This window comes from Dromiciops gliroides, chromosome 1 (assembly GCF_019393635.1).
Source record: "Dromiciops gliroides isolate mDroGli1 chromosome 1, mDroGli1.pri, whole genome shotgun sequence".
NCBI classification, from domain to species: Eukaryota; Metazoa; Chordata; class Mammalia; order Microbiotheria; family Microbiotheriidae; genus Dromiciops; species Dromiciops gliroides.
The window spans coordinates 181,079,507-181,105,795 of record NC_057861.1 but is presented as its reverse complement, the minus strand read 5'-3'; the positions used below and the strand labels follow the sequence as shown (position 1 = coordinate 181,105,795).

The window sequence follows — 26,289 nt, the reverse complement described above, 5'->3', positions numbered from 1 at the left end:
TGTAGTGTATAGGCCTAGAAATATGATATCTCTGGGTGAAAAAGTCATAATTTTCTTTATATAATATTTTGGATGTAGTAAATATAAGTTGCTGAATTGAATTTGCATATATACTGAAAGGATCATCAGAAAGTTGCTTTAATAGTAATAGCAATAATAGCTAACATTTATCTAGTGCTTACTATGTTCATAGAACTGTTCTTTTCTTTTTCTTCTTCTTTTTTTTTTTTTTTGGTGAGGCAATTGAGGTTAAATGACTTGTCCAGGGTCACACAGCTAGTGTCAAGTGTCTGAGGATGGATTTGAACTCAGGTCCTCCTGAATCCAGGGCTGGTGCTCTATCCACTGAGCCACCTAGCTGCCCCCATGGAACTGTTGAAAGAACTTTATAAATATCTCCTGTGACCCTCACAGAAACCCTGGAATATAGATGTTGTTGTTGTTGTTGTTGTTGTTGTTGTTATGATTATTATTATTATTTGCAGGGCAATGAGGGTTAAGTAACTTGCCCAGGGTCACACAGCTAGTAAGTGTCAAGTGTCTGGGGCTGAATTTAAACTCAGGTCCTCCTGAATCATAGATCAGTAATTTATCCACTGTGCCACCAACTGCCCCCATGGGTGCTATTGTTACCCTATTTTTCTTTCTTTCTTTTTTTTTTTTTTTAGTGAGGCAATTGGGTTTAAGGGTTAAATAAGCCCAGGGTCACACAGCTAATAAGTGTTAAGTGTCTGAGGCTGGATTTGAACTCAGGTACTCCTGACTCCAGGGCAAGTGCTCTTATCCACTGCACCACCTAGCTGCCACTGTTACCCCATTTTAAAAATGAGGAAACTGAGGCAAGCAGAGGTTAAATAATTTGCCCAGGGTCACATAGCTAGTAGGTATTGGACACTGGCTGTACGATGTAGCCACCTAGTTCCCCCTGCTTTGGTAGTAAGTTTCTAATATCAGTTTGTTTACTTATCACTTACCTCTTTCTTATAAAGCAGAATGCAAAACATCTACCTTCTTGAACTTTTGTTTATCTAAATTCTGAGTAGGTGGGAATTTATTGTAAAGTCATTTGTAATACACAGATATTCCAGTCTGAAAGAAGTCTTAATATGCACAAAGGCAATTAACTCTGGCTTTTATTTCAGTTTTTCCAAATGAAAGAGTTTAAGTAAATAGAATTTCTTATCCCTTCTTTTTTTAATCAATGAGACATCTTTGAGCCTACTATAGCAATGAGAGGTTTCCTGAGAGTTTTATATTTTTTTTGTTCTCTTGATTGATTTAGGTTTTTGCCTTTGATTACTGCTTTTGGTCCATGGATGAATCAAATACTACAAAATATGCTGGTAAGTTTTTTTTTTCTTTTGCATTTGCCTGTTTTTTCTGCCTTCATTTTGGCCCCTACTTTTTTTAGGGTTGTTTGTTTATAATAAAATTAAATAGAACATGCACAATAAAAAGAACTTATTTCAATTACAAATTTTCTTCCAATCTTTACTTATCCATTTTTATATATTTGAGTGTAAACTATAACCCTCAGTTCTATCATTCTCATAAGTACTTTCATGAGTGCTTTGTGGTTTTCTTTTTTTTTCATTCAAAATATTTTAAGGGGGCGGCTAGGTGGTGCAGTAGATAAAGCACTGGCCCTGGATTCAGGAGTTCCTGAGTTCAAATCCGGCCTCAGACACTTGACACTTACTAGCTGTGTGACCTTGGGCAAGTCACTTAACCCCCATTGCCCTGCAAAAAACAAAACAAAATTTTAATATACATTAAAAAAATTTCTATATAGTATATCATACATGTGGTAACACAGTCAACAAGTTTTTAAAGCACTTGTTATGTGTGAGGAACTGTGATAAGAATTGGGAACACAAATACAAGCAAGAAGAAAAGATAGTCTTCACCCTCATGGAGATTATATTTTAATGGAAGAAGACGACATATAAAAGGAAGTTGTAAAGTGGAAGTGAAGGAAGGAACCTGAGTGGAGGCATGTCAGAGAAAGAAATCTGGAGAGTCAAGAGTATAGCTGAGAGAACAATGAAAGAGTGAATAGGACCAATTTGGTCAGCTTCTTTAAAATAGAGGCATTAGAGGCAACCCAGTTGAATTTTCTCAGTATTCCTCTCCAAATGACTTTAAAATAATGCCTCAAATCAAGTTTTGGAGCAGCAAAGCCAGAGAGTGAGCAGAGGGTGAGACATTTTTTCTAGTCTAAGAAAATTTTAAAAGTTGGCAAGAGAAGTCTGTGACACCAAAATGGAAGTCTATCCAGAACCCAAATGTGACTGCAGCAACACTGGCAGCAGGAACAGCAGCTTCAGGGGATGGTAAGGGGATGGGGTCAGACAGCTGGTCTGAAAGAGATTACAAGGGACCCTTTGCCAACACTAGACACAACTAGCACTGATTGGCAGAACTATTGCCCATACACAGCTTTGGATTGCAGTTCCAGAGCTGAAAGGTGTTCTAGTGATCAGTCACAAAAGAAGCAGGGGCCCTGGTCACAGTTCCAAGGCAAAGAATTTTCAAGGGGCTCACTATATAGCTGTGTAATTGTGAAGCCTAAAATATGAAGACAAAGCACATTGGAGAGCTTAAGAGTGAGGATAATAAAAGAGGGAGAAGCAGAAGTGATATCATTGTGAGAACTTCCTACATACCAACCAATCAGCAGAAAGAAATGGACACTTTCCCAATAGAGTTTTTTTTTAACTGGTATACAAATGAAGTATAGTTGTGCCAGGGATTTCAGCTGTCCATATATCTGCTAGAAATTTTTTCTTCCATTGAAAGTAAAGCTTCTAATGAATTTTTGACTTGCTTTGCTAAAGATTCCATATATAGGAAGGGAACTGCATTCATAAGGATAATTTCTTCTGGATCTAACCATAACCACCAAAGAGGAAGTGATTGTTGAATTGGAAGTGACAGTAACCTTCAGAGGCAGTGCTCATATGCTGTCTTGGAGTTTATGATAGTCAAGAAATGAAAGATTTGGCATATTCAAACATGTACCCTAATCTTCAGGAGAGAATATTTCAAAAAGATAGACTTTGCTGGATATTCCAAAATGAAAGATAGCTCAAGAGAATGAGACTATCAAAATAAAAATTCCAACACAATAATAAATTATTCCAATGAAGAATAAAAGGGGACAGCATGCAAAGAGACAACATGCATTGTGCCTGTTGTGCAACCTTTCTCATATCATACATTAAAAGAACATGTAGGTGGGGACAGCTGGGTGGTGCAGTGGATAAAGCATCGGCCCTGGATTCAGGAGGACCTGAGTTCAAATCCAGCCTCAGACACTTGACACTAGCTGTGTGACCCTGGGAAAGTCACTTAACCCTCATTGCCTCACAAAAAAAAGAAAGAAAACAAAAACAAAAAAACATGTAGGGACAGCTAGGTGATGCAGTCAGTGGATAGAACACCAGCCCTGGAGTCAGGAGAACCTAAGTTCTATTGCCTCAGACACTTACAAGCTGTGTGACCCTGGGCAAGCCACTTAATCCTGTTTGCCTCCAAAACCCCGCAAAAAACACAAAACAAAAAAGTACAAAACATGGAAGTAGGGGCATATAATCAAGGATGAAAGCAAAAATTAGCATATACCTGTAAGAATAATGTCTATAAAGCTTAAGACTATTTTTTTTAATGGACAACAACAAAAGAGGCTTTTTAGCTATGTTTGGGGCCAAGAATAATAAGAAAAAAGAGGTAAGTTTTATTTATGTTATTTAGACTGAGTGATTTGATGCTAACACATAACAGAGAAAAAAATTCATTATTTTGTGTCAGTCTTTTCTGTCAAGATAAATAGCCTTCAGACTGGAAAAGAGAGAACAAAATGTTTCAGAGGAAATTGAGGTCCACGCTACATAAGAGATGTTAAAAAATTTTTAAAAATCTTTACAGACTTTCTTTAAATGTCTACATTATATGACTCAGATGTATTAGATCCTAAGTTACTGAAAGGATTTCCACTTGGGATTTCTGAAACATTGAGTTATCTTTGAGAGAATTGTATTTATTTATTTATTTTTGCAGGGCAATGAGGGTTAAGTGATTTGCCCAGGGTCACACAGCTAGTAAGTGTCAAGTGTCTAAAGCCAGATTTGAACTCAGGTTCTCCTCAATCCAGGGCCGGGGTTTTATCCACTGTGTGACCTAGCTGCCCCCAGAGAATTGTAGAAAGCAAGAGATGTACTACAGGTCTGAAGATGACCAAATGCCACATTTTCAAAAAAGGAAAGAAGGTGGTACACACAGACTATCCATTGGGAAACTTCATATTCATTTTCATTGAAATTCAAGAATGGATTATTAAACAAATAAGGTGTGAGAACCTAGATCATGAAAAACTTACATGCATTTGATAAAAACCAGTCATGCTCTCCCACTAAACTCCTTTCTCTTTATGTGAGAGTAGCTAGAATGATAGCTCAAGGAAATTATATAGATACAGCATCTTTGTGGTTCAGCTGAGTCATTACCTTGTGAACAAGGTAGAGAAATTAAGGTAGATGATGGTATTCAGTAAAAGGCATTAATAGAGTGGTTGAAAGACCACACTCAAAAACCATTTGGTGAAACATGGATGACAGCTTGGAGGGAAGTCTCTAGTGTTGTGGTTTTCAGACCTCTGTCTTTAGTTCTTTTTGGCATTTTCATTAATGGCTTGGATGAACATATAGATATGCTTATCAAGTTAGTGAATAAGCATTTATCTTGTAGAAATAAATTTTTCTTTAGGTATAGGTTGGACTAGACAACTCCTGAGGTCCCTTCTCACTGAGATTCTGTAATTTTGTGGCTTGAACAGTGTCTTATACATGAAAATGACTTGGAGACACGAGAAGAAACTTTTCGCGTTGTGAGATTTAAAATTGGATATTAGATCATAAATCTCCCCTCTTTAACCTTTCCCTTAATTTATCTCCCAGACTAGTGTCTAGTCTAGGAAAGAATACGTATAATGGAGGAGCTGTGGGACATGAAAGCTGTCTCTGGGTATTTGGAGGTCTTTCATGTAGAAGAGTTGTATTTATTCTGGATGGCTACAAAAAAGAAAACGAGACAAGTAGTTTTCACTGTAGTATAAGGACTACTCAATAATTACAGCTTGTCAATAGTGGAAAGAGCTGCCTCATGACATAGTTCTTTGTTACTGTGTATAAAAGGGTGGATGGATTTGTGGAAGGAAGGAAGGAAAGAACAAGCAATTATTAGGCATCTACCATGTATCAGACACTGTGTCAGGTGCTTTACAAATATCATTTCATTTAATCCTCATAACAACTCTGTGGGGTAGGTGCTCTTATAATCCTCATCTTACAGTTGAGGAAATAGAAGCAGATAGAGGTAAACTGACTTGTCCAGAGTGACACAACTGAGGCTGTCTGAAGCTGAATTTGAACTCGTCTTCCTGACTCTAGTGTCTATTCACCATGCTGCCTGGCTGCATTAAACAGAGGTTTGATGATTACTTCTTCATAAATATCGTAAAGGAGATCCATCCCCTGGGTAGGTATTGAATTAGATGGCATCCAGAGAGGCATCAGGGTGTAGTGGACTGTACTTTGAGTCAGGAAGACCTGGACTCATTGTAGCCTCTGCCAGCCATGTGGGCCCTGTAGTCAAAACAGTTAAAGTCAATCAACATATGTATTAAGCATCGACTATGATATCAGGTACTGTGCTAAACACTGGAGATACAAAAAGAGACAAAAGTCAGTCCCTTCCTTCAAAGAATTCACAATCTAATGTGGGGAGACAACATGCAAAACAACTATGTACAAACAAGCTATATATATTAGGCAATAAAAAAGAGGGAAGACACTAGAATTAAAAGGGATCAAGAAAACCTTCCTGTGGAAGATACGATTTTAGTTGAGACTTGAAGGGGAAGTCAGGGGTCAGAGTTGAGGAGGGAGAGCATCCTGGGTACTGGGGACAGCCTGAGAAAATGCCTGACACTGCAGATGGAGTACCATTTGAGGAAAATTAAGTAGAGCAGTGTCACTGGATCAAAGAGTATTTGTCAGGGATTAAAGCATAAGAAGACTAGACAAGTAGGAGAGTAGATCATGAAGGACTTTGAATGTCAAGGAGATTTTGTATTTGATCATGAAGGCCATAGGGAGTCATTGAAGTTAATTGGTGGGGGAAGAGGGGAAAGGAGGTGGAATGGCTTGGTCATACCTAAGTTTTAGGACAATGACTTTGGTGGCCTAATGAAGGATGAATTGGAGTGGGGAGAGACTTGCAGAAGAACTTGAACTCAGGTTTGACTCCAAGGCTCTCTATACCAGACTACCTCTCTCCTTCAGTTAAGATTTATTAAATGCCAGTTGTCCGGATAAATCTGTGATTAAGAGAAACTGAGGCACAAAGGTTTGAGCATAATCTATTTATTGGCAAGGCTAGTGGTTATCAATAATAGAGGTCAGGGGCCCATCAGTGAACAGAGACACACCTTCCAGTCAGAACTGCCTTTCATACAGTTTGGTTACATTAGTTCATTACATAAGGTCTATTGGTGCCAACTAAACTCAGACTGTGATTGGTCCATAATTATATTGACTTGCAAAAAGTGAGGGATGGGGCTGGGGGTGGACGCATGGAATCTTCAGAATCCATAGTAACAAGAAAAACACAGAATTGAACATCCTCTGGAAAGTCCCAACCAGATACTCTCCCCCTGCCCCATATACACCCCCACCCCATCCGTTCACCAGAGAGACCCAGTGCTAGGAAAAACACCTCCTGACCAAGTTGAATCATCTTCCTTCCATCTCCTTTATCTCCCACAAGAGTCAGATCCAGGCTCAGTTGTGTGCACAGTCTCTTACAAAGTCTCTTACAAATTTTTCTACCAAAGCCTATATAAAAATAAATCCAAATCTAAGCCCTAGAAATTGGTTACAATGATTACTAAAACTCTTAACAATTAGTAATCAATAATCAATTTCACATGATAAAATATAAATCACAGTGCATGAGATGAGATTGTGTGAGAATATGAAAGTGACATTACTTCTGATATAAAGGAGCTCACAAAACACATTATTTAAATGAAGTAGAAAAACAGTGGATAAAACATACTAAAATCTATACATCAATTTTACAAGACATGCCTGAGATCTGCTTCTGTACTCTATAGAACGAGTGAAACCTAATATCTAGCAACATTGCTTTCACTTCTAAACTAGGTAAAAGAATCTATTTTTATTATTAAATTAGTTTATGGAATAAAACAAGCATTTCTATAACAGCATAATAAATAAGCTGATTGCACATGAAACCAAATTACTAAGCACAATTTGCTATTCCTTTAAAATGTAAAACAAAATCATGTAAATTTTTTTCTTCCTTTCTCCCCTCCTCCACCCTAGAGATAGCTAGCATTAGACACAAATAGTTGTAAATATATATATGTAAAATTATTCTATACATGCTTCTATTTTTCAGTTCTTTCTCTGGATGCAGATCTTTCTTCACATATTCTTTATAGTTATTTTGAGTGTTTATAATAGGCAAAATAGCTCATTTGATCAGTTGTTCCTAAAACAATATTGCTATTACTGTAGATAGGAAGGGGAATTCTTGTAAACTTCTGAAGTGTTCACAAGTAAATGTCAGTTTCAATATTTGCATCTTAATCCCAGTAATTTAGAAGTAATAATATTTAACAATGGGCCCTCTTTGGGGTATCTCTTTATCACTTCTAAACAATGCTGATGGTGAGAACTTTGAGTTTGTTCTGAACTTGGCAGGCTTACCAAGCCCAAGAAGGGAAATACTTAGTGTAGAAAGCCAGATTTGGGGCATGACTCAACAAAAATAAGAAAGGAAAGGGGAGTGAGTGCCTGGTTCAGACTAGGTTTAGACAAGTCTCACAACACAGTAACCTTTGTAATGATCCAATGGAGTCATGGGTCTTGAAAAGTATGAATAAAACTATTTCACATATGGCAACAGAGTTTGAGAAATAACTCATGGAGAGGGAGGACTAAATGACTAAAAAACTGCCATTTTGAAAGCCAAAACAGATTAAAAAAAAAAAAGGCTGACTCACTGACGTCAGGGTTCCTATGACAACCAACTGTAGAATCTTGTTAATAAGAAGGCAGATGGATGGAACATGATAAAATGACACCCATCCTGCTGAGTCCAAAAGGGCTTATGTGCAGTGAGTGAAGATGGACCTGAAGGACCATTTTCCAAACTTGCTTCCAGATCCTATCAATGTTTCAGTACTTCTGTATTGTATTTTCTAAACTGCATATGATGATTCACTCAGAAAACTTGTTCAGTCTATTAACAGACCCAAGGTTGGATTCAGGTGTTGGCCATGAGTCTGTGGCACTTGCCCTTTGGTGACTTGGCTAGCTGATTTGCTAAGGCTAGGAGACTTCCATTTTCCCCTTCTCCCCCCTCCCCACCAGGGTATTGGGGTCAATTATTGAATGAAGAAAATGAAATCTCACTTGGGTTAAATTCTTCTTGGCTGACTAAAATGTTATTGGAGTTGCTGAGAAGAGTGTTTTCATACTGATTAGCCACACAACAAAGCAGTTGTTTGAAAGTGTATTCTTAATGTTTTTCCCTTTTAGAGTATCTGCTTGCAGAGGATTCAGTTGCTGAACTACACTCTTTTTTCTTTAATAAAGTAGAAGAGCTTAACATTATCATCTCTGTGCTATGTGATACATATCAGTTACATCTTTTAGAGTAGAATTAAAGCAAACACCAAACCTCACATGGCCATTTAACATTAAATGTTACTTTTGGCAAGAACAGCAATGTTAATAGTACTCTTTGTGTCCTTATTAAAAGTCAGATCACGTCATCATGGGTTTTTGTTTTGCTTTGTTTTTTTGTAAGTGCAAGTGCTGTTATTTCAGTATGAAAATTTTTTACAGCCTTATTATAAAGGTTTAGCTACGACGGGGTTGGGAGCTGGGGTGGGGGGAGAAGCATACGTATTTTTTTATTGTTATATAATACACATGATTTCATCGAACATACACGTGACACCTCCCCCTCTTTTCCACAAAGGTAGCTAGGTGGTACAGTGGTACCACCTAGTGGTTTTTTTTGTTGGTTTTGGTTTTTTATTATTGGTACCACCTAGTGGTACTAGGCTTAGAATCAGGAAGTTAAATGCAGCATCCAACACTAACTAGCTGCGCAACCATGGGCAAGTCACTTAGCCTCTGTTTGCCTCAGTTCCTTCAGCTGCAAAATGGGGCTAATAGCACCTACCTCACAACATCATTGTGAGGATCAAATGAGATCATATTTGTAAAGCACTTAGCGTAGTGCCTGACACATAGTAGATACTACATAATGTTTATTCCCTTCCTTTCTCCCTGTGTAGTCAGTACAATGAACAATAAAAGCAACTAATGAATTTGTTATATATGTCAGGGAGTGCTATGACATATGGTTGATCTTTTTATTTGTATAATTGTGTGCTGCATAGTACTTAAAGCAATAACTGACTATCACACTGAAGGACTGCTTGTATCTTTCCTGTTTTTGTTGTAATGGACACAATGGTATTTAACTAATGTCTGTGGGCATCATTGGCATGCCTAAAGTATGAGCATATGCCCACATATACATATGTGTCATTTTCTCTGTATTTGTAGGCACATGTCATCATCCTACCTATAGCACATGGCAGAGGTTTGCTATTAACCAACAGATGCCTTAAGGCTGCCTATTCTTGAACAAAATTATAATTATCACCTTTGAAAAATCTACTAAGGCTCCTGTGACTGGTTAAAATGGTATATTCATCTGCAGAGATTCCTTGAAAATATTAGAGCTGAAAGAGCCTCTGGAGGTCATTTATTCCAATTTACAGATGAGGAAACTGAGTCTCAGAGAGACTACATTACTTGTCCAAGTTTACACAACTTGGTAGTAGCAGAACCAGGTCTATAACCCACAACTCCTGCCCCCAAGTCCATTGTCTTTATTCTACCCACAACACTGTCTCTCCTTAAGTGTATAGAACTAAGTATAAACCTAGCATACCTTATCTTTAATGAAAAAAATCTCCCTAGCAAAAGCTCTTGCTATTTTTGTCTTGTTCTGTTAAACAATATAGTCGTAATCAGGATGGCAGAGTAATGGGAAGTACAGGGAGTTCCCTCCCAAAACTCTTCCAAGCAGATCTAGAAAATGTACCAGATCAAATCCTGATTAGGAAATCCAAGGAAAAATAGTCATTTGTGCAGCCCAGGTTGGCATAGAGAGATAGAGAGGTCTACAGACAGTGGTGACAGGGTCCAGGCAGGAGTACTATAGGGGGCGTGTTTGAGTATCCAAGGACTATGCCTAAAGGCAAGAGATGGTCTCATCATCTGGGGGGTAACTTTTCCAGGGTGAAACAGGTGTGAACTGGCAGCTGTTACCCCCTATGCAGTCAGCTTTCTAGTTGGCTTATAGTTATTGCATCTACTGTCCCTGAGAGCCTGGAATAACAAAATATTCACATTTACCAGTGAGTAGCAACAGCACTAGTCCAAATTTTCCCTCCAGAAGTGTTCTGAGTTCTGACCCTAACCTTGAACAACAATCTATAATAAAGATTCATATGATTTTCCCTACAAGATATAAAATTTGGGGTCTCTGTCACTTTCTCTCTTAATCATGTGTGCACTATATTTTTCTCTCATTTTTTCTCTCCCTCAAAAGAATTCAGGGAGCAGCCCTGGGAGTCTCCACTAACTCATTATCAATGATGCCATTATACTTTAAGGCTGATAAATAGGTCAGTTTCAGGAAATAGCTACTTCTCTTCTGCTTCCTGGTAATTCCTATCAATGAATTAATGCTTTCATCTTAGAGTTTTTCTATTCACAATTAATACTGATGATTGTTATTTGTTTGAGGTTTATTTGTGGGGTTTTTTTAAAAAGAGTAATCACAAAACTCAAAGCAATTTAGTATTGAAACCAATGATGCACCCTAGAAGAAAATACTCACTTGAAAACAAGGCAACATGTAATTTTTAGATGCTGTCATAGAATAATTAGCTGTCTTGTGAATTTTACCAAGGCTTATTATACCTCATATAGTCAGCATATATTCTTAGATAAGGTTCAGAAATAATATACACATGTACAATTAAATAGAAAAATTAAAAATTAGAAACAGAAATCAGGAAGCATATAAGTTAAGTTCCCATGGAAATTGACAATATATGTATAACACTTCTAACATGTTGACCTTCATTTCATCTACAATAGAAACAAGCAAATTTACCAGGCATCAATATTATATTAGAGCTTATTTTTTTTCTATTATTTAAGATTTTATGCCATTCTATATTTTTGCATTTTTTTCTTTTCTGTGCTTAAGATAATCTATAGGTAGGAGAAACTTGAAAATTTATTTCTGAAAATAAAAGTATTATTATGCATAATAAGAGGATAATTTAAGTCTAAAACAATACATTATATCATTCAGTATATAGGTCTACACAATACATAAACTTAATAAATAATGCTGTTCAGTCTCATCATTTTACAGATGAGGAAAATGACACTAAAATGGTGAGATAATTTCCTTAAGGCCATTTGATTAGCCCTTTCTGGATCTAAGTCTGTGATTTTATGGATCCACTCCCTCATGAAACAGCCCATTGCTAATTATTTTTTTCTTTTTGTACAGTTTCCTCCCTAAGCTCTATGGATCTAAACTTGTGCCTCTGTAAAAACACATTGAGGGGGCAGCTAGGTGGCGCAGTGGATAAAGCACTGGCCCTGGATTCAGGAGGACCTGAGTTCAAATCCAACCTCTTAACACTTGACACTTACTAGCTGTGTGACCCTGGGCAAGTCACCTAACCCCAATTGCCTCATCCAAAAAAACCCCAAGCCAAAACAAAACAAAAAACCAGGGGAAGCTAGGTGGCGCAGTGGATAGAGCACTGGCCCTGGAGTCAGGAGGACTTGAGTTCAAATCCAACCTCAGACACTTAGCACTTACTAACTGGGTGACCCTAGGCAAGTCACTTAATCCCAATTGCCTCACAAAACAAAAAACAAAAACCCCACATTGAATATAAACCACTTCCTTCGGATTAGCTAAAAATCTTGAGCACCTTAGTAAGACGTGTAGTATATAAAAATCAAGTGCTGTTCTCTAGGTTTAATAAGAGAGCTATATTCCTTCATAATTCACTGACCATACTTCTCTTGATGTACACTATGACTGCCTTTTTTCCTTCTTCCAGGACTTTGCAATATAAGTCACATACTTAATTCCTGGCTGTGGTATATGTGCTGTGATATGACAATAACCTTCCTTTTCTGAGTTCTAGCTAAACATTCTCCGTGCTCCCATTTATTTTATGGGGTTAACAGAGTACTATAACTCTGCTTTCCTTGACTCTCCACTACACAATCAATCGATCAATAAGGAAGGAAGCAAATAAATAAATAAAAATAAAAAGAACCTTCCTATCACTTTCAAAATTATTTTCAAGAGGAACTGTGGTCCAAGAACTGATTGCCTACCAGATTCAGTGTATTGCTGTATCATGCAAACTCTGATATTGAGTCAAAGTATGCCAAAGGTTTACACTTATTCTTTATTTGCATGCACACACACACACGAGTTTTGGATCAAACTTCCTAACATCTACATGAGATTATTTTAAATATAATTAAATTCACAAATGTTGTCACCTATATTACTGAGTCAATAAATCCAAAATTAAAAGCAGGATCTGAGCCAAACAATGGCCAGCCTTTTCTATCAACAGCATTTGGGGGTGAGTGAAAGGAAGGGAAACTTTTACATTTTGCTATCCTTTATTTAAGCCAGCACCTACTAGGAGGTACAGTGGATAGAGTACTGGTCCCAGAGTCAGAAGATTTGAGCTTAAATCTAGCTTCAGACACTTATGGTGTGTGTTACTGGGCAAGTCACTTAGCTCTGTTTGCTTCAGGTTCCTGAATGTCAAATGATGATGGTAAATAGCACTTACTCCCCAGGATTGTTGTATCAAATGAGATAATATTTATAAAGCGTTTAACAGAGTGTCTGGCACGTAGTAAGCACTTAACAAGTATTTATTCCTTCCTGCCTAATATACATGCATCTCCACCCCCTCCATACACACACATATGTATATGTGCTGTGCTGGTAATGTTTTTTATCATTCATTTTTTAAAAATCGAGTTCCAAATTTTCTCTCTCTTCCACCCCTCCCTGCTCCATGAGAAAGTAAATAATTTGATATTGGTTATACATGTTCAATCATGCAAAACATATTACCATATTAGTCATATTGTGAAAGAAGATACAGACCCAAAGGGAAAAAAAAAACCATGACAAAATTACAGAAATTGAAAAATATTATGCTTCAGCCTGTGTTCAGACTGCATCAGTTTTTCTCGGGGGTGGATGTAACATTTAAAAATTTAATATGCATCATTAACACTTTCCCCGTCATTTTCTTAATTTTAGACAATGTCAGGCTCTAAATTTATAATATTTCCTAATTTCTGAGTTGTAAATGTTCACGTTTAGGTCCCTGTCCTCCCTACCCGAACACCCCACTCGGTAAACTCTAGTGACTATTAGTGGGACAGCTAGTTGGTACAGTGGATGTAGCTTTGTGACCCTGGGCAAGTCATTTAACCCCAATTGCCTTAAACCTCCAGGGCCATCTCCAGTCTTCCTGATATATATCTTTGCCACTGGATCCAGATGGCTCTGGAAGAGAGTGAAGATGGTGACTTTGTACAGCCCTCCCTCACTTAAATCTAATTCATTGCAAGTCATGACATTATTCTGATGTCATGGTCCTCTTCAAGAATGAAGAACAAACAGCAACAAATAACTTTCATCTATAGGGTCAAATATAAAATAATCTCTTTGATATTCAATGCCTTTTGTAACCCACCCCACCCCTTACTTTTTCAGCATTTTTTTTTTGCGGGGCAATTGGGGTTAAGTGACTTGCCCAGGGTCACACAGCTAGTAAGTGTCTGAGGCCGGATTTGAACTCAGGTACTCCTGAATCCAGGGCCAGTGCTCTATCCACTGCGCCATCTAGCTGCCCCCCTTTTCAGCATTTTTATACCTTATGTTACCCTCTTCTATCCAGTGACAATGGAGTCCTTGCAGTTCCTCCAACAAGATACTGTCTTTCAGCTCAGGGTGTTATTTTTGTCTCTTTCCCATACCTGTAGTATTTTCTCTTCTCTCTACCTACTGGCTTTCCTGGTGTCCTTCAAGCCCAACTAAAATCCTAATTTCTAAAGGAAGATTTTAAAAACTCTCTTAATTCTAGTGCTTTCCCTGTATTATTTCCTCTGTGTGTGTGTGTGTGTGTGTGTGTGTGTGTGTGTGTGTGTATGCCCCCTAATTAAACTGTGAACTTTTCGAGGACAGGGACTGTCTTTTGCCTTTCTTTATATCCCCAGTGCTTAGCACAGTGTCTGGCACATAGTAGGTGTTAATAAATGTTTATTGACTGACTGACTGACTGCCTTTGATACATGCTGGCTGTACAACATCGGGTGAGTCCCTTAATATTTCAGTGCTCTGAAGGCAATTCTCTAAGAATGAAGTTGCAGAATGGTTGCTAATTTGCAATTAGGAGACAGTTTCTTCAGTGGAGGATCCCAAATGGTAGTGAAAACACTGGTACAACTGGGGGAAAAGCAAAACAAATGCCTAAACAAACAGTAACAAAATTTAATAATTCTATCCCAACTTCCTTGCCATCTTTATTTCTCCCACTTTGCTGCTTCTACGGGTAGAAGCCTTGGCAGAGAGGGAACACTGTCTTGGTTACCTATCTCCCAGTAGGCAGACAGTAAGTAGCTTGGAGTCCATTATTTGTCTCAGTGGGGAGTGGTTACACACCAGTGAGGCAGCCCAAGGGTAATAGTTTTTAAAAGAGCTATATCAAACATGACTCAAAGTTGAGTGACTCAGACCTAAATAACTGCTTGCAAAAATGTCAAACCATGAAGTTCTCTCCATGCTATTTTGACAGTGTCTTATGAGTAACTGTATTTGGGCCTTGGTTAATTTCTGTCCACATAGCTACAGAAAGGTTAATAATAACCCCCATGAAGGAAATTAGCATTAGGGTCATAGTTATTAACAAGTAAGGCCAGAGTCACTTTATGGCTTCACTGTAGCTGGGCACTGTGGGAGCTTACATCTGCAAAATGGCCATGAGCCACAGAACCCAGGCCAAAGAAAGGCATCTCTTCTAATTTTTTGGCATCTGCTGTGCTGAAAAAGCCGCAGGCCCGTTGGCCCTGCTAGCGATCTGGCTTTGTTCAGTTTATCTGGGGGTAGAAACAAATACTCATAGATCCTTCTGTTATTAACAAAATTAGTCCCTACAGGACTTCCGAATTGTGTCTCACAAGCTAGTGTGCTTCTCCCCCGTCCCCACATCATTCCCTGCAGAATTTCATTCTGTATCTGAATTTATCCATACAGCTGGAAACATTTAGGCTGGAGATATTGCATCTTTTATAATACCCACCCATGAATTGTTTAAACTCTTAAAATGTCAAGTGTGTTCCTAGCTCTCTCACTCCTCCAATACAAATTACCTCTTTTGTGGATTCCACTCCCACAAGTAGTCGGCAGAAGTCACTATTCCCTATATTGAAAGTGCTGGAAGTTATATAGAAACCATCAGACTTCTGGGCCAACTGGGATCCCATCATGAAAAGACAAGTAGTTTTGATATTTAACACCTTTTTATTATCACAGGGTATGAGGCACAGTAGGCAAGATTTATGGGTCGCAAGTCAAAGTTTAAGGAGATATACAGCTCCAGGCAGGGTGAGGGAGCTGGCTTTTCTTTGTTGCCTATAGACAACAGCAATCTACTAAGGGTTATTCAAATTGGAAAGGTAGCCTGACTTAACCAGTGAGCCTATACATCAGCATGAAGGATAAGGGGAAATTCATGGAAAAGATGAGACCTTTAAGTCATATATCAATCCATGATTTTATATGGTTTTTATTGTGACTTGAATATCTTTCTGGCATTTTGAGTTGGGAATTTTTCATTAATCATTGTGAGTCAAAAAAAAATTATTTTGATTTCCCTGAGATTAAGAAAATCCAAAATTTATTAGCATCCCCCCCAAGTTTAATCTCATTTGAGTTTTGAGAAAGATCATAAAAGCAGTTTTCTCAGCAAAAAGGTATGTGTTTGGCATACATTGTTACAGAGAATGATTCACAGTGTTTGTCTCAGCCTATTTGAATTTGGAAGTAGCACCTCTAAGGTAAGAGAATAATGACCTCAATGATTCTGTTTGAAACATTTAAAAAGTCCTTTAAGGAACAGTACTTTCTGTTTCTTTTCCTTTTTTCTTTTAAACAAAGCTTCTTTTTACTATTTTAAAATATTCAGGGGCAGCTAGGTGGCACAGTGGATAGAGCACCGGCCCGGATTCAGGAGGAACTGAGTTCAAATTTGACCTCAGACACTTGATACTTACTAGCTGTGTGACCCTGGGCAAGTCACTTAACCCCAATTGCCTCACCCAAAGAAAATATTCATTTATTCTAAATTTGCCATGCACAATACTATATACATTTCAGATTCTATTCATCTACTTATGGATTGTACTGGGACTTCTTTCCATGACATTTAGGCACTTGGACTAAGATCACAGAAACAAGGCAGAAAAGGATAGATACATTACAAGGTGTGTTAGCCACAAAGTTTGTAAGATTGGTGCACCTAAATATTGTAGCACATACTGAAATTTGTAGCACTTAAAAAATGGAAAATATGTAGCTGCTGAAAAATGAAGAAAGAGCTAGTCTGTTGTCCTCATTCACAGATGAGGAAACAGGTGACAGAAGCGTAGTAGTTTACCTTCTATGCATTAAAGTTTGTCCAGAGACTGCAAATTTTTTTGTTAAAAACCTGTCAAAACTCCTTTTATACTTAAAAGCTTAAAAAAGTTAAATGTCTCACAGTTAACAAATACCATCATTATCTTTGGAAGCTGGCTTAGATGTTTTAGGACTATATATTTAGAGCTGGAAGGAAGCTTACAAAGTATCTACTATAGTACCATTATTTTATAAAGGTGAAAAATGAAATCCAGAGAGTTTAAATAATTTTCCTACCTGGATAGGAAGTGACAAAGGCAAGATTTGAACCCAAATTCTCTGACTTCAAAACCACTTTACTACTATATCTTACTGAATAGATTCTTTATTACAATTTGTTTTTTAAGATGCTCAGTTAAAAAAAAATTTTTTTAAAGATGCTCAGTTGTTTGTTGTCCAGTTGTTTTTCAGTTGTATCTGACTCATGGTGACCCCATCTGGGATTTTCTTGGCAAAGATACTGGAGTAGTTTACCATTTCCTTCTCCAGCTCATTTTACATATGAGGAAACTGAGGAAAACAGGGTTAAGTGACTTCTCCAGGATCACATTGAGTCTAAATGCCTAAGGCTGTATTTGAACTGAAGAAGAGGAATCTTCTTGACTCCAGCGATGGCACCCCATCCACTATACCACCTAGCTGAAATGTCCTTAAGAGACTGGTCTTTATATGAGCAAGAAAAAAGAGGATCTTTGGGTCCCATATATAAGATTGGGCCTTTTAATATAATAAGAAAACAATAATTTTTCTCATTAAGGGAGGTTATCTGCGGATGACTGCCTGAGGGCCAAATCTGGCTCACCTCCTGTTTTTTGGTAAGGTGAAAAAGAAAAGAATGCTATTTTTTTACATTTTTAAAAATACAGTGAAACTATATTCAAAAATATAAAAGCCACCATTAGCTTGCAGGTTATAAAAAAACTGAGGGAAAGCTACAGTTTGCAAGTTTGCTTACCCTTATCTTAGACTAGAAGGAAGGAGGGAATATTCTTTGAACAAACATTTATTGAATACCTAGTGTGTGCACTAATGCTAAGTGCTGGGAAAGATACAAAGTTTATATAACATATATATTACCCCTGGTCACACTGAATTTTCAGTCTAGTGAAAGAATACGACATTAACAAAGACAAATAGAATATACATATTGAGTACATGCATTGGTGAGTTCTCAAGTGCTAAGTAATGTATTTGGGAAAAGGTATATGTATCAACAAGAGGTGAGTTGGTCAGGGTTTAGAGAAGGCATCCTGGAATAGGTTGCATTTGAGTTGGGCTTGATGGCATGGCTAGAAATTCAGCAGTTGAAAAGGATGATGCATCCCAGGCATAGAAAACTGTGAACATAGGCTTGAAAGTGGGAAAATGTAGTAACTGTTAACAGAACAGAAAGTACTACAGCTTAATTAAAGTTTAGAGCCTCGCTTCTTAAACTGTGGGTCATGACCCCATGTGGGGATCACATAACTGGATTTGGGGGTCATGAAAAATTTGGCAACAATAAAAGGTTATGTTCTGCTTTTGACATGTTGGGTTTAAAATACTGGTGGAAAATGCAGGTATAGATATCCTATAGGAAACTTGAGATGTGACCTAGAGCTTAGCTGTAGTACAGTTTGGTTCAAGGCAGAGATGTAGAAATGGGAGTTAGCTGCACCAAAGCGATGTGGTAGAAGGGAATAAGATTTCCAAAAAGAAAAATGGGGGGTATGGATGAGAACATGGACATGATTAAATGATTAGCTCAGGAGGTGACAAACTACATCCCACTACATGGACTAAATATTGCAGCAACTAAGAATAGTTTTCCAACCCCTGGATTAGAGTGGATTTGGAAGAGTTTATGTTGGATGACCCTAATCTTTTTAGGAAGATAGACCACTTTTTATTGTTTTCTTTACAGACAGTATTGTAGATTGTTTAATAGAACATGAAACAAAGATATATTTTCTCATATGAACTTGTCGAATGAATTCATATTCTCATAGCCTCATTAAACCACTCCACTACCTTTTCTATAATTTTTTTCCCTATGTACTATCATGGGCAAGCCTTCTAGTGAATACAGAGTATTTGAATTGTACTGATAGAAATACATTTTGTATCAAGGTAAAACAGTAGAGTTACAAGTATAATACAATATAAGAAGAACGCCAAGGAACGAACCATCTTCTATTTGTATAATAGTTTATGCAATCATTATTATAAACTCCATATACTCATCCGTGCTGTTTATTCATACCTCTCTGTTTCAACATGTCATGGTCTTACTGTAGAAATGTGTTAACAAATGGTAGATGATTCCTGTGTAGATATATCTGTTCATGGTCTGATTATTTATTTAGCTAAATCTATTTTACTCTTCTGGAATACATTAGTATTTCACAAAGGTGTTAAAAATCTATATCTGGGGGCAGCTAGGTGGTACAGTGGATAGAGCACTGGCCCTGGATTCAGGAGGACCTGAGTTCAAATCCAGCCTCAGACACTTAACACTTACTACCTGTGTGACCCTGGGCAAGTCACTTAACCTCAATTGCCTCTCACCCCTCAAAAATGTATATCTGTCCTTGGAAGTGTAAACTCAAGCAAAGTTTCTCTCTTAGTCAGTCTCAACAATTTTTAAAAATGCATATTCAACTAGACCCTGTTGAGGGCAGGAGTTTTCAAATAAAGGATACATTCATTGGGTTGAGAATAAATCAATCAAGGACCATTTATTAAGGGCTTACTATGTGATGGTTACTGTGCAAGTCAGTATGGATACAAACACAAAAATGAGAGTCTTGACCCTCAAGCATCTTCCATTCTATCTGAAGAGACATGTACACACATAAGTATGTACAAAATAAAGGCAAAATAATTTTCCTGGAGAGATCAGAAGCCTTGTGTTGGAGGTGGCATTTGGACTGAATGCAGAACCACAAAGAACAATGGATGGAAGCTGAAAAGTATCAAATTTATACTTGATGTAAGGAAAAACTTCCTAACAATTAGAGGTATCTAAAATCAGAATAGACTACTGTGGGATTCCATGATTTGCACTGATGTTAACATTACCAGTAGAATGTTGATAGTGTTCTGTGGCAGTGGACATCTTGGAATTATTGAGATTGATGCAACATTTCCTAAATATGATTAGCCATACTCTCCTATTAAATTTGGGACCCAACTCACTGTCCATCTATTGTAGCCCCTTTATGTTTACAGACATAACGACAAACGAACTCAAGTAAGTGCCAGTCGAACTGCATGCCATAGTTTGGACAATAAACATTCTCACTTTATTTTTCTGGTTAGGTTTATTTATTTTTCATTAATCATGGATCTCATTGAGAAGGTACTATATTGATTGATCCCTTAATTAGAATTCTTATATAGTATACAAATTATAAATGATTATTTACCCATTAAAACAGACTTTTCTTGACTTCAGCAGGTTGTTTTTTTTTTTTGCGGGGCAATTGGGGTTAAATGACTTGCCCAGGGTCACACAGTCAGTAAGTGTTAAGTGTCTGAGGCCGGATCCGAACTCAGGTACTCCTGAATCCAGGGCGGGTGCTCCATCCACTGTGCCATCCAGCTGCCCCAGCAGCTTTTTTATATTCACTAGTTCATGTTCCTATATGTATTTGAAATTAATAAAATCATACATTTAAATCAATCTAAAATTTAGACTTCTCATTGATTCAGTCATGTCTTTATAAATTAATCTAAATATGTGATTTAATTGTTTTAAACATTTTTTAAACTTTTTGGGGGAGCAGGGCAATGAGGGTTAAGTGATTTGCCCAGGGTCACACAGCTAGTAAGTGTCAAGTGTCTGAGGTAAAATTTGAACTCAAGTCCTCCTGAATCCAGGGCCAGTGCTTTATCCACTGCACCACCTAGCTGCCCTGATTTAATTGTTTTAATACTCATTCTTATCCACTTAATTTATATCAAAATGGAAAGGGCACAGAACTGCTGACTTGGCATGCAAAGGTTTTTGTTCAGAAATATCAATTATACTACTATATTGCCTCTGATTATCTCTCCTTTAATCCTCATCCCAAAACTCAACACTTTCCTGATGATTGTGAATTTCTGCAAGGTGAATAACTTAGGGAAGTGCTTCCTTACTCCATCATCTCTTCCTCTTGAACAAGGAATGCCCTTTCATTGCTAAATTCTAGCTGTTAGTATTATCTCAACAGATCTCAGTGATGCCAATTAAGTAATATTTGTGGCCCCAAGTTAAATATTTCTTGTTCACTTATTAGGTATGGCCCTTCCATTGGTTTATAGATATCAGAAACTTTATAATTTTTTTCCTTCTGCCAATAATTGTCCTGAGGGGATTACTAAGCACCTCTGCTGCTATTCTTCCTATCAGCATTTCTATGTTGACATTCCTATGACTTTTCTTGTACATATATTTCACGTTGTTCAAAGGCAGTGTTTTTTCTTTGTAGTCAGAAATGTTTTCACTCTGCTGTATGTAGAAGAATATTGCTCATGTTTTCAGGGGATTAGTTGTTAACAAATTGGTTTATATTCTTTTTGATAGGTCAAGAAGTAGTTTTTAAATGCCTTGGAGAAGGAATTCTTGAAAAAGCCTTTCAGGGATACAATGCTTGTATTTTTGCCTATGGGCAGACAGGTAAGAATTTTCATTTTATAATCAAATACAGTAAGTATTTAGTTTCAGCAATGTATATGTAAAAAATGCACATTCATCATCTGGAAATGCTACAAACCAGAGCTTGATTGTTTTGTTAATTACATAGATTTATGAAAATGGAAGAAATATTAAAAATGAATCTTAAACTCCAAAGTGTTTCCAGACTTAAGTAAATGATAGAGACAATGTTAATAATGCAGATTAAACTTAATTTTTTTTCTTGAAGAGCTAGTTGATAAATATTTACTGGCATACTCCTGACTGGAAGGGACCCCAGAAGTCATCTTGTCTAATACCTTCACTTTTACAGCTGAAGCAAGTGAGGTCCACAAAGTACTCTAGAAAAGGTGAACTATTATTATTTACTTATGTGGATCTGTGATGTCATTGGGTGTGGGCATTCTCTCCAGTAGTACAGGCTACACCCAATTGCAACCAATATCTCATTCTGTGCTACTCTTGTCCGTGCCCTTCTGTAGCTCCTTCCACATGGAGTTCATGTAATGTACTGGAGGTTTTCTTCAATCTCTTGACATTGTGTGAATACCAGCAGAGCTTGTGTGATATCTGTGCTTATCCCTTTATCTGGCAACATGGCCATGCCACCTTTTTGTCCAACCATACAAAGTCCTGTTTTGGGGTTTTTGTTTTTGTTTTTGTAGGGCAGTGAGGGTTATCACACAGCTAGTAAGTGTCAAGTGTCTGGGGCTGGATTTGAACTCAGGTCTTCCTGAATCCAGGGCTGGTGCTTTATGTACTGTGCCACCTAGCTGCCCCCAACCATACAGTTCTAGTGATAACTTTTATGCTTCTGTTTCTGCAAAATTTCCTGTTATTATCACTAACCAAAAAATTACTAAATCTACATATTTTGCTGCTTATCCTTTTAATTCAGTCACACAAGTAGTTAAAATTTTAGCCATCTTGAGAATTCCCTGGCTATAATTTAGGAGCCATCCCTGGCTGCTTCAAGTGATGGTTGATGGTGAAGGCTTTGTAGATGATCCAATCCACTTTTTTTTCTCTCTTGTGTTTGTTTTGAAACATCCCACTTTCTCAACATCTCTAGTGGATATTTAAAATTATTGTCCCAGTATGTATTATACAGATAACCAAGATCTTATTGTAAAGATAAGCATTTTAAATAAATATTTTCTAAAACCATGTTAGGATCATATAGCTACAGCAGAAAAGAAATTCTGAGGTCAACTAGTCCAACTCTCTCATTTTACAGATGAGCAAACTGAGGTCCAGAGAAGTTGAGTGATTTGCCTAAGGTCACAGTGGTAGTAAGTAACAAAGTCAGAATTTGAACTCAGGTCCTATTACTCCAAGTTCCATAGTCTTTCCATTGTACCATAGGGCTTCCCTTGACTTATAATGAAGAGGAGACTATGTATAGAAGTCAGGAAAACTGGATTCTAATTTTGTCTCCATCATTAAATATATGTTTGGCCATGAGTATTTAATAAATAATTAGATGCTTTATCTAAATCACTTAACATATCTACATTTGTAAAATGGAGATAATTATACATTTTCTTCCTATCTCACATAGTTATTTAAAGATCCAACAAGTAAGAGATGTCAAGTCAACAGCCATTTATTAAGCACCAAGTCAGAGCCAGGCTCTATGCTAAGCTTCTGGAATACAAAAAGGGGCAAAAGACAGTCTCTGCCCTCAAGAAGCTCACAATCTAATGGGGAAGACAACAAACAAACAAATATGTACATAAGCTATTTACAAGATAAATTGCATATAATTACAGAAGGAAGGCACTAGCCTTAAGGGAATTGGGGAAAGTTTCTTGTAGAAAATGGGATTTTAGCTAGGATTTAAAGGAAGACAGTAAATAGAGATGAGGAAGGAGAAAATTCCAGATACAAAGGATTGTTAGTAAAAATGGACAGTTGAAAGACACTTTTAAATGCATATAGCACTTGTCCATCCAAAAAAGATGTTTGATCAATATCTGATTAATGTTTAGTGATACAGATCCACATTAATTAGGCTCAGATTCTAAGCCTGGAAAGAAATTGGTCAGACCCAAAAGGTCTGTGCACAGATGATAGTTTTCAGTAAAATTGAGAATGTGACCCTCTGTCATCTTTTGGACACCTTATTCATCATCTAATGTTGAATATGAAAACAGTTGATGAGAGAGCCAGTAAAATATTTTGAGCATACTAAGAAATTTCTAAATCTATCTTTAAGGCTGCGTATAAAATTTTACATCTCTAATCTAAAACTTTTTTTGTTCAGTCATTTCAGTCATGTTTGACTTTTTGTGACCCCATGTGGGGTTTTCTTGGTAAAGATACTGGAGTAGTTTGCCATTTCCTTCTCCAGCTCATTTTACAGATGAAGAAACTGAGGCAAACAGGGTTAAATGACTTGCCTGGGATCACATAGCTAGTATCTGAGGCCAGATTTGGACTCAGAAAGATGAATCTTCCTGACTCCAGGCCTGGCACTCTATCCACCATACCACCCAGCTGCCCCAATTTAAAACTATAAGATATAAAATTTATGATAGTCAGTAAACATTTATTAAGTGCTAGGAACTATGCTAAGTACTAGGGATATAAAGAGAGGCAAAAAACAGTCCCTGTCCTCCAGGAGCTCATAGTATGGGAGAGGGGAGTTGAGAACCTTCCTTCATTGTCCAAATACATAGATAATTCTCTTTTTTTCTTTTTCTTTCTTTCTTTTTTTTTTTGGGGGGGGGTGAGGCAATTGGGGTTAAATGACTTTCCCAAGGTCACACAGCTAGTAAGTGTCAAGTGTCTGAGGCCAGATTTGAACTCAGGTCCTCCTGACTCCAGGACTGGTGCTCTATCCACTGCACCACCTAACTAGCCCCAAATAGATAATTATAAAGGGATGTGCTCAAGCACTATCCTGACTGGGAATTGCTTTCTAGTTCATTGTTTGCCCTTCTGAAACTAAGCATGTTATACTTTTTTTTTGGTCTTCTTGTACATCTGTTTTATAAAATAATAGGAAACAATATAATTTTTTCCTAAAAATTTCTTCTCATCCAACCTATGATTTGTAAAAATATTATGGTCATTTTATAGCCTGTTAAATGGTACAGATTTTTGTTCTGAGTTCCTTACATCTATCCTAATTATTTTTTTTTCCCAAAAGAAAAATAGAAACCTGCTTCCCTGGAGTAGAGTGAATACTAATCTACTAATTCAATAGCATTTACCAAATCCCTAGTCTATGCCAGGCTCTGTGCTGAGCACGGGGATATACAAAGACAAAAATAAAATGCCCTTTGCCCTCAAGAAGATTATATTCTATCAAGGGAAACAGCATGTACTCATAAATTTATTCAGAGTATATACAAAGTAACCTAAGGCAATTTGGGGGAAGGGGTAAGTGCAAGGCAATAGCAGATGAGGGAAATAGGATGTGGCATTTGAGGTGAGCTTTGAAGGAATCTGGGGGACATCAGAAGAGGCAATATATCCAGTCCAGGCAAGATAGCTTACACAAAAGCATGGAGATAAGCAATGAATTATCGACCAGTTTGGCATGGAGGAGAGTAATGAAATATACTTATCATCCACATTGGGGTTCTGAGAAATGTGCCATTTTGTTCCTTAAGAATGAAAATCCTATGTTAAATACCCACACTCATATATACAGAACACAAGTACATTTAGAATATTCATATAATTCCTTTTTCCCCTTCTCTATCTTTACTTTTCTCTGATTGCTTTTCTCTAGGTTCAGGAAAATCCTTCTCAATGATGGGCAATGCTGAGCAGCTGGGCTTAATTCCACGGCTTTGTTGTGCTTTATTTCAAAGGATCTCTTTGGAACAAAATGAATCACAGATCTTTAAAGTTGAAGTGTCATACATGGAAATCTATAATGAGAAAGTTCGGGATCTTTTAGACCCCAAAGGGTGAGTCAGTGGTTGAAATTAGACATTTTTAAATCCTATGATAGATGTAATATATTAAAATAATCTTGGTGTTTAAAAAAAGGTTTCAATATAGTTTAAGCTATATATCAAAACTCTGGGTCCTGTTCATTTGATTTTGGTACTGTCTGATTATAACTATTTCTTGTGTCTGCCATATAGCAACCTCCAAGACACTCTCCTACCACTGTCAATGACTTGAGCCCCTAATGTAGTTTACAGTCTTCTTTCTCCCTGATCTCTGCCATCCTCCTAGTCTATTCCAATATTCACTTTTACAGCCCTTCTGACACGCTGGTCTTATAGTTCCTTAAGTCCTCTGACTTCTACACGTACTCTGACACTTAATAGGCTGGTCACTTTTTCAACAGGTCCTAGCCAAACATAAATATTCATTGCTTCCTGATCTTTTCTGCCTCTTCTTTCTTCTGTATATCTCTCGTGGCTGGAAAAAAATATATTCTCTTCCCTTCTCCCCTTTTGGAAATGTTTCCTTTCCTTAAAGGTCCTCTTCAGGTGCATATCTCCTTCATTAAGCCTTTCTTGATTTTCACTAACTAGACAGTGATTACTCATTCATCTCTATCCCTTTTTATTTGAACTCTCTAAAGCACTTAGCATATTCCATCTTGTAATAGTTATTTGTGTACATGTCTTAATTTCCCTGCTATAGTATAAACTGAAAATAAGAACTGTATCATGTTTCATCATTGCATCTCTGCCTTTGAGTAATAAAGTGCTGAAGGAATATTTATTCAGCTAATT

The 26,289-nt window shown here is 37.2% G+C and overlaps 1 protein-coding gene across 6 annotated transcripts in view; it reads left to right on the top strand.

Moving 5' to 3' along the window:
- Positions 1 to 26,289, top strand: part of KIF13A (kinesin family member 13A) — a 340,629-nt gene that overhangs the window by 100,372 nt on the left and 213,968 nt on the right. For all 6 annotated transcript variants that reach the window (XM_043967504.1, XM_043967499.1, XM_043967488.1 and 3 more), the window contains 3 exons: positions 1,283 to 1,343; positions 21,473 to 21,565; positions 25,326 to 25,506. In XM_043967504.1, coding sequence (XP_043823439.1) covers positions 1,283 to 1,343; positions 21,473 to 21,565; positions 25,326 to 25,506 — 335 coding nt within the window. The remainder of the gene's footprint in view (positions 1 to 1,282; positions 1,344 to 21,472; positions 21,566 to 25,325; positions 25,507 to 26,289) is intronic.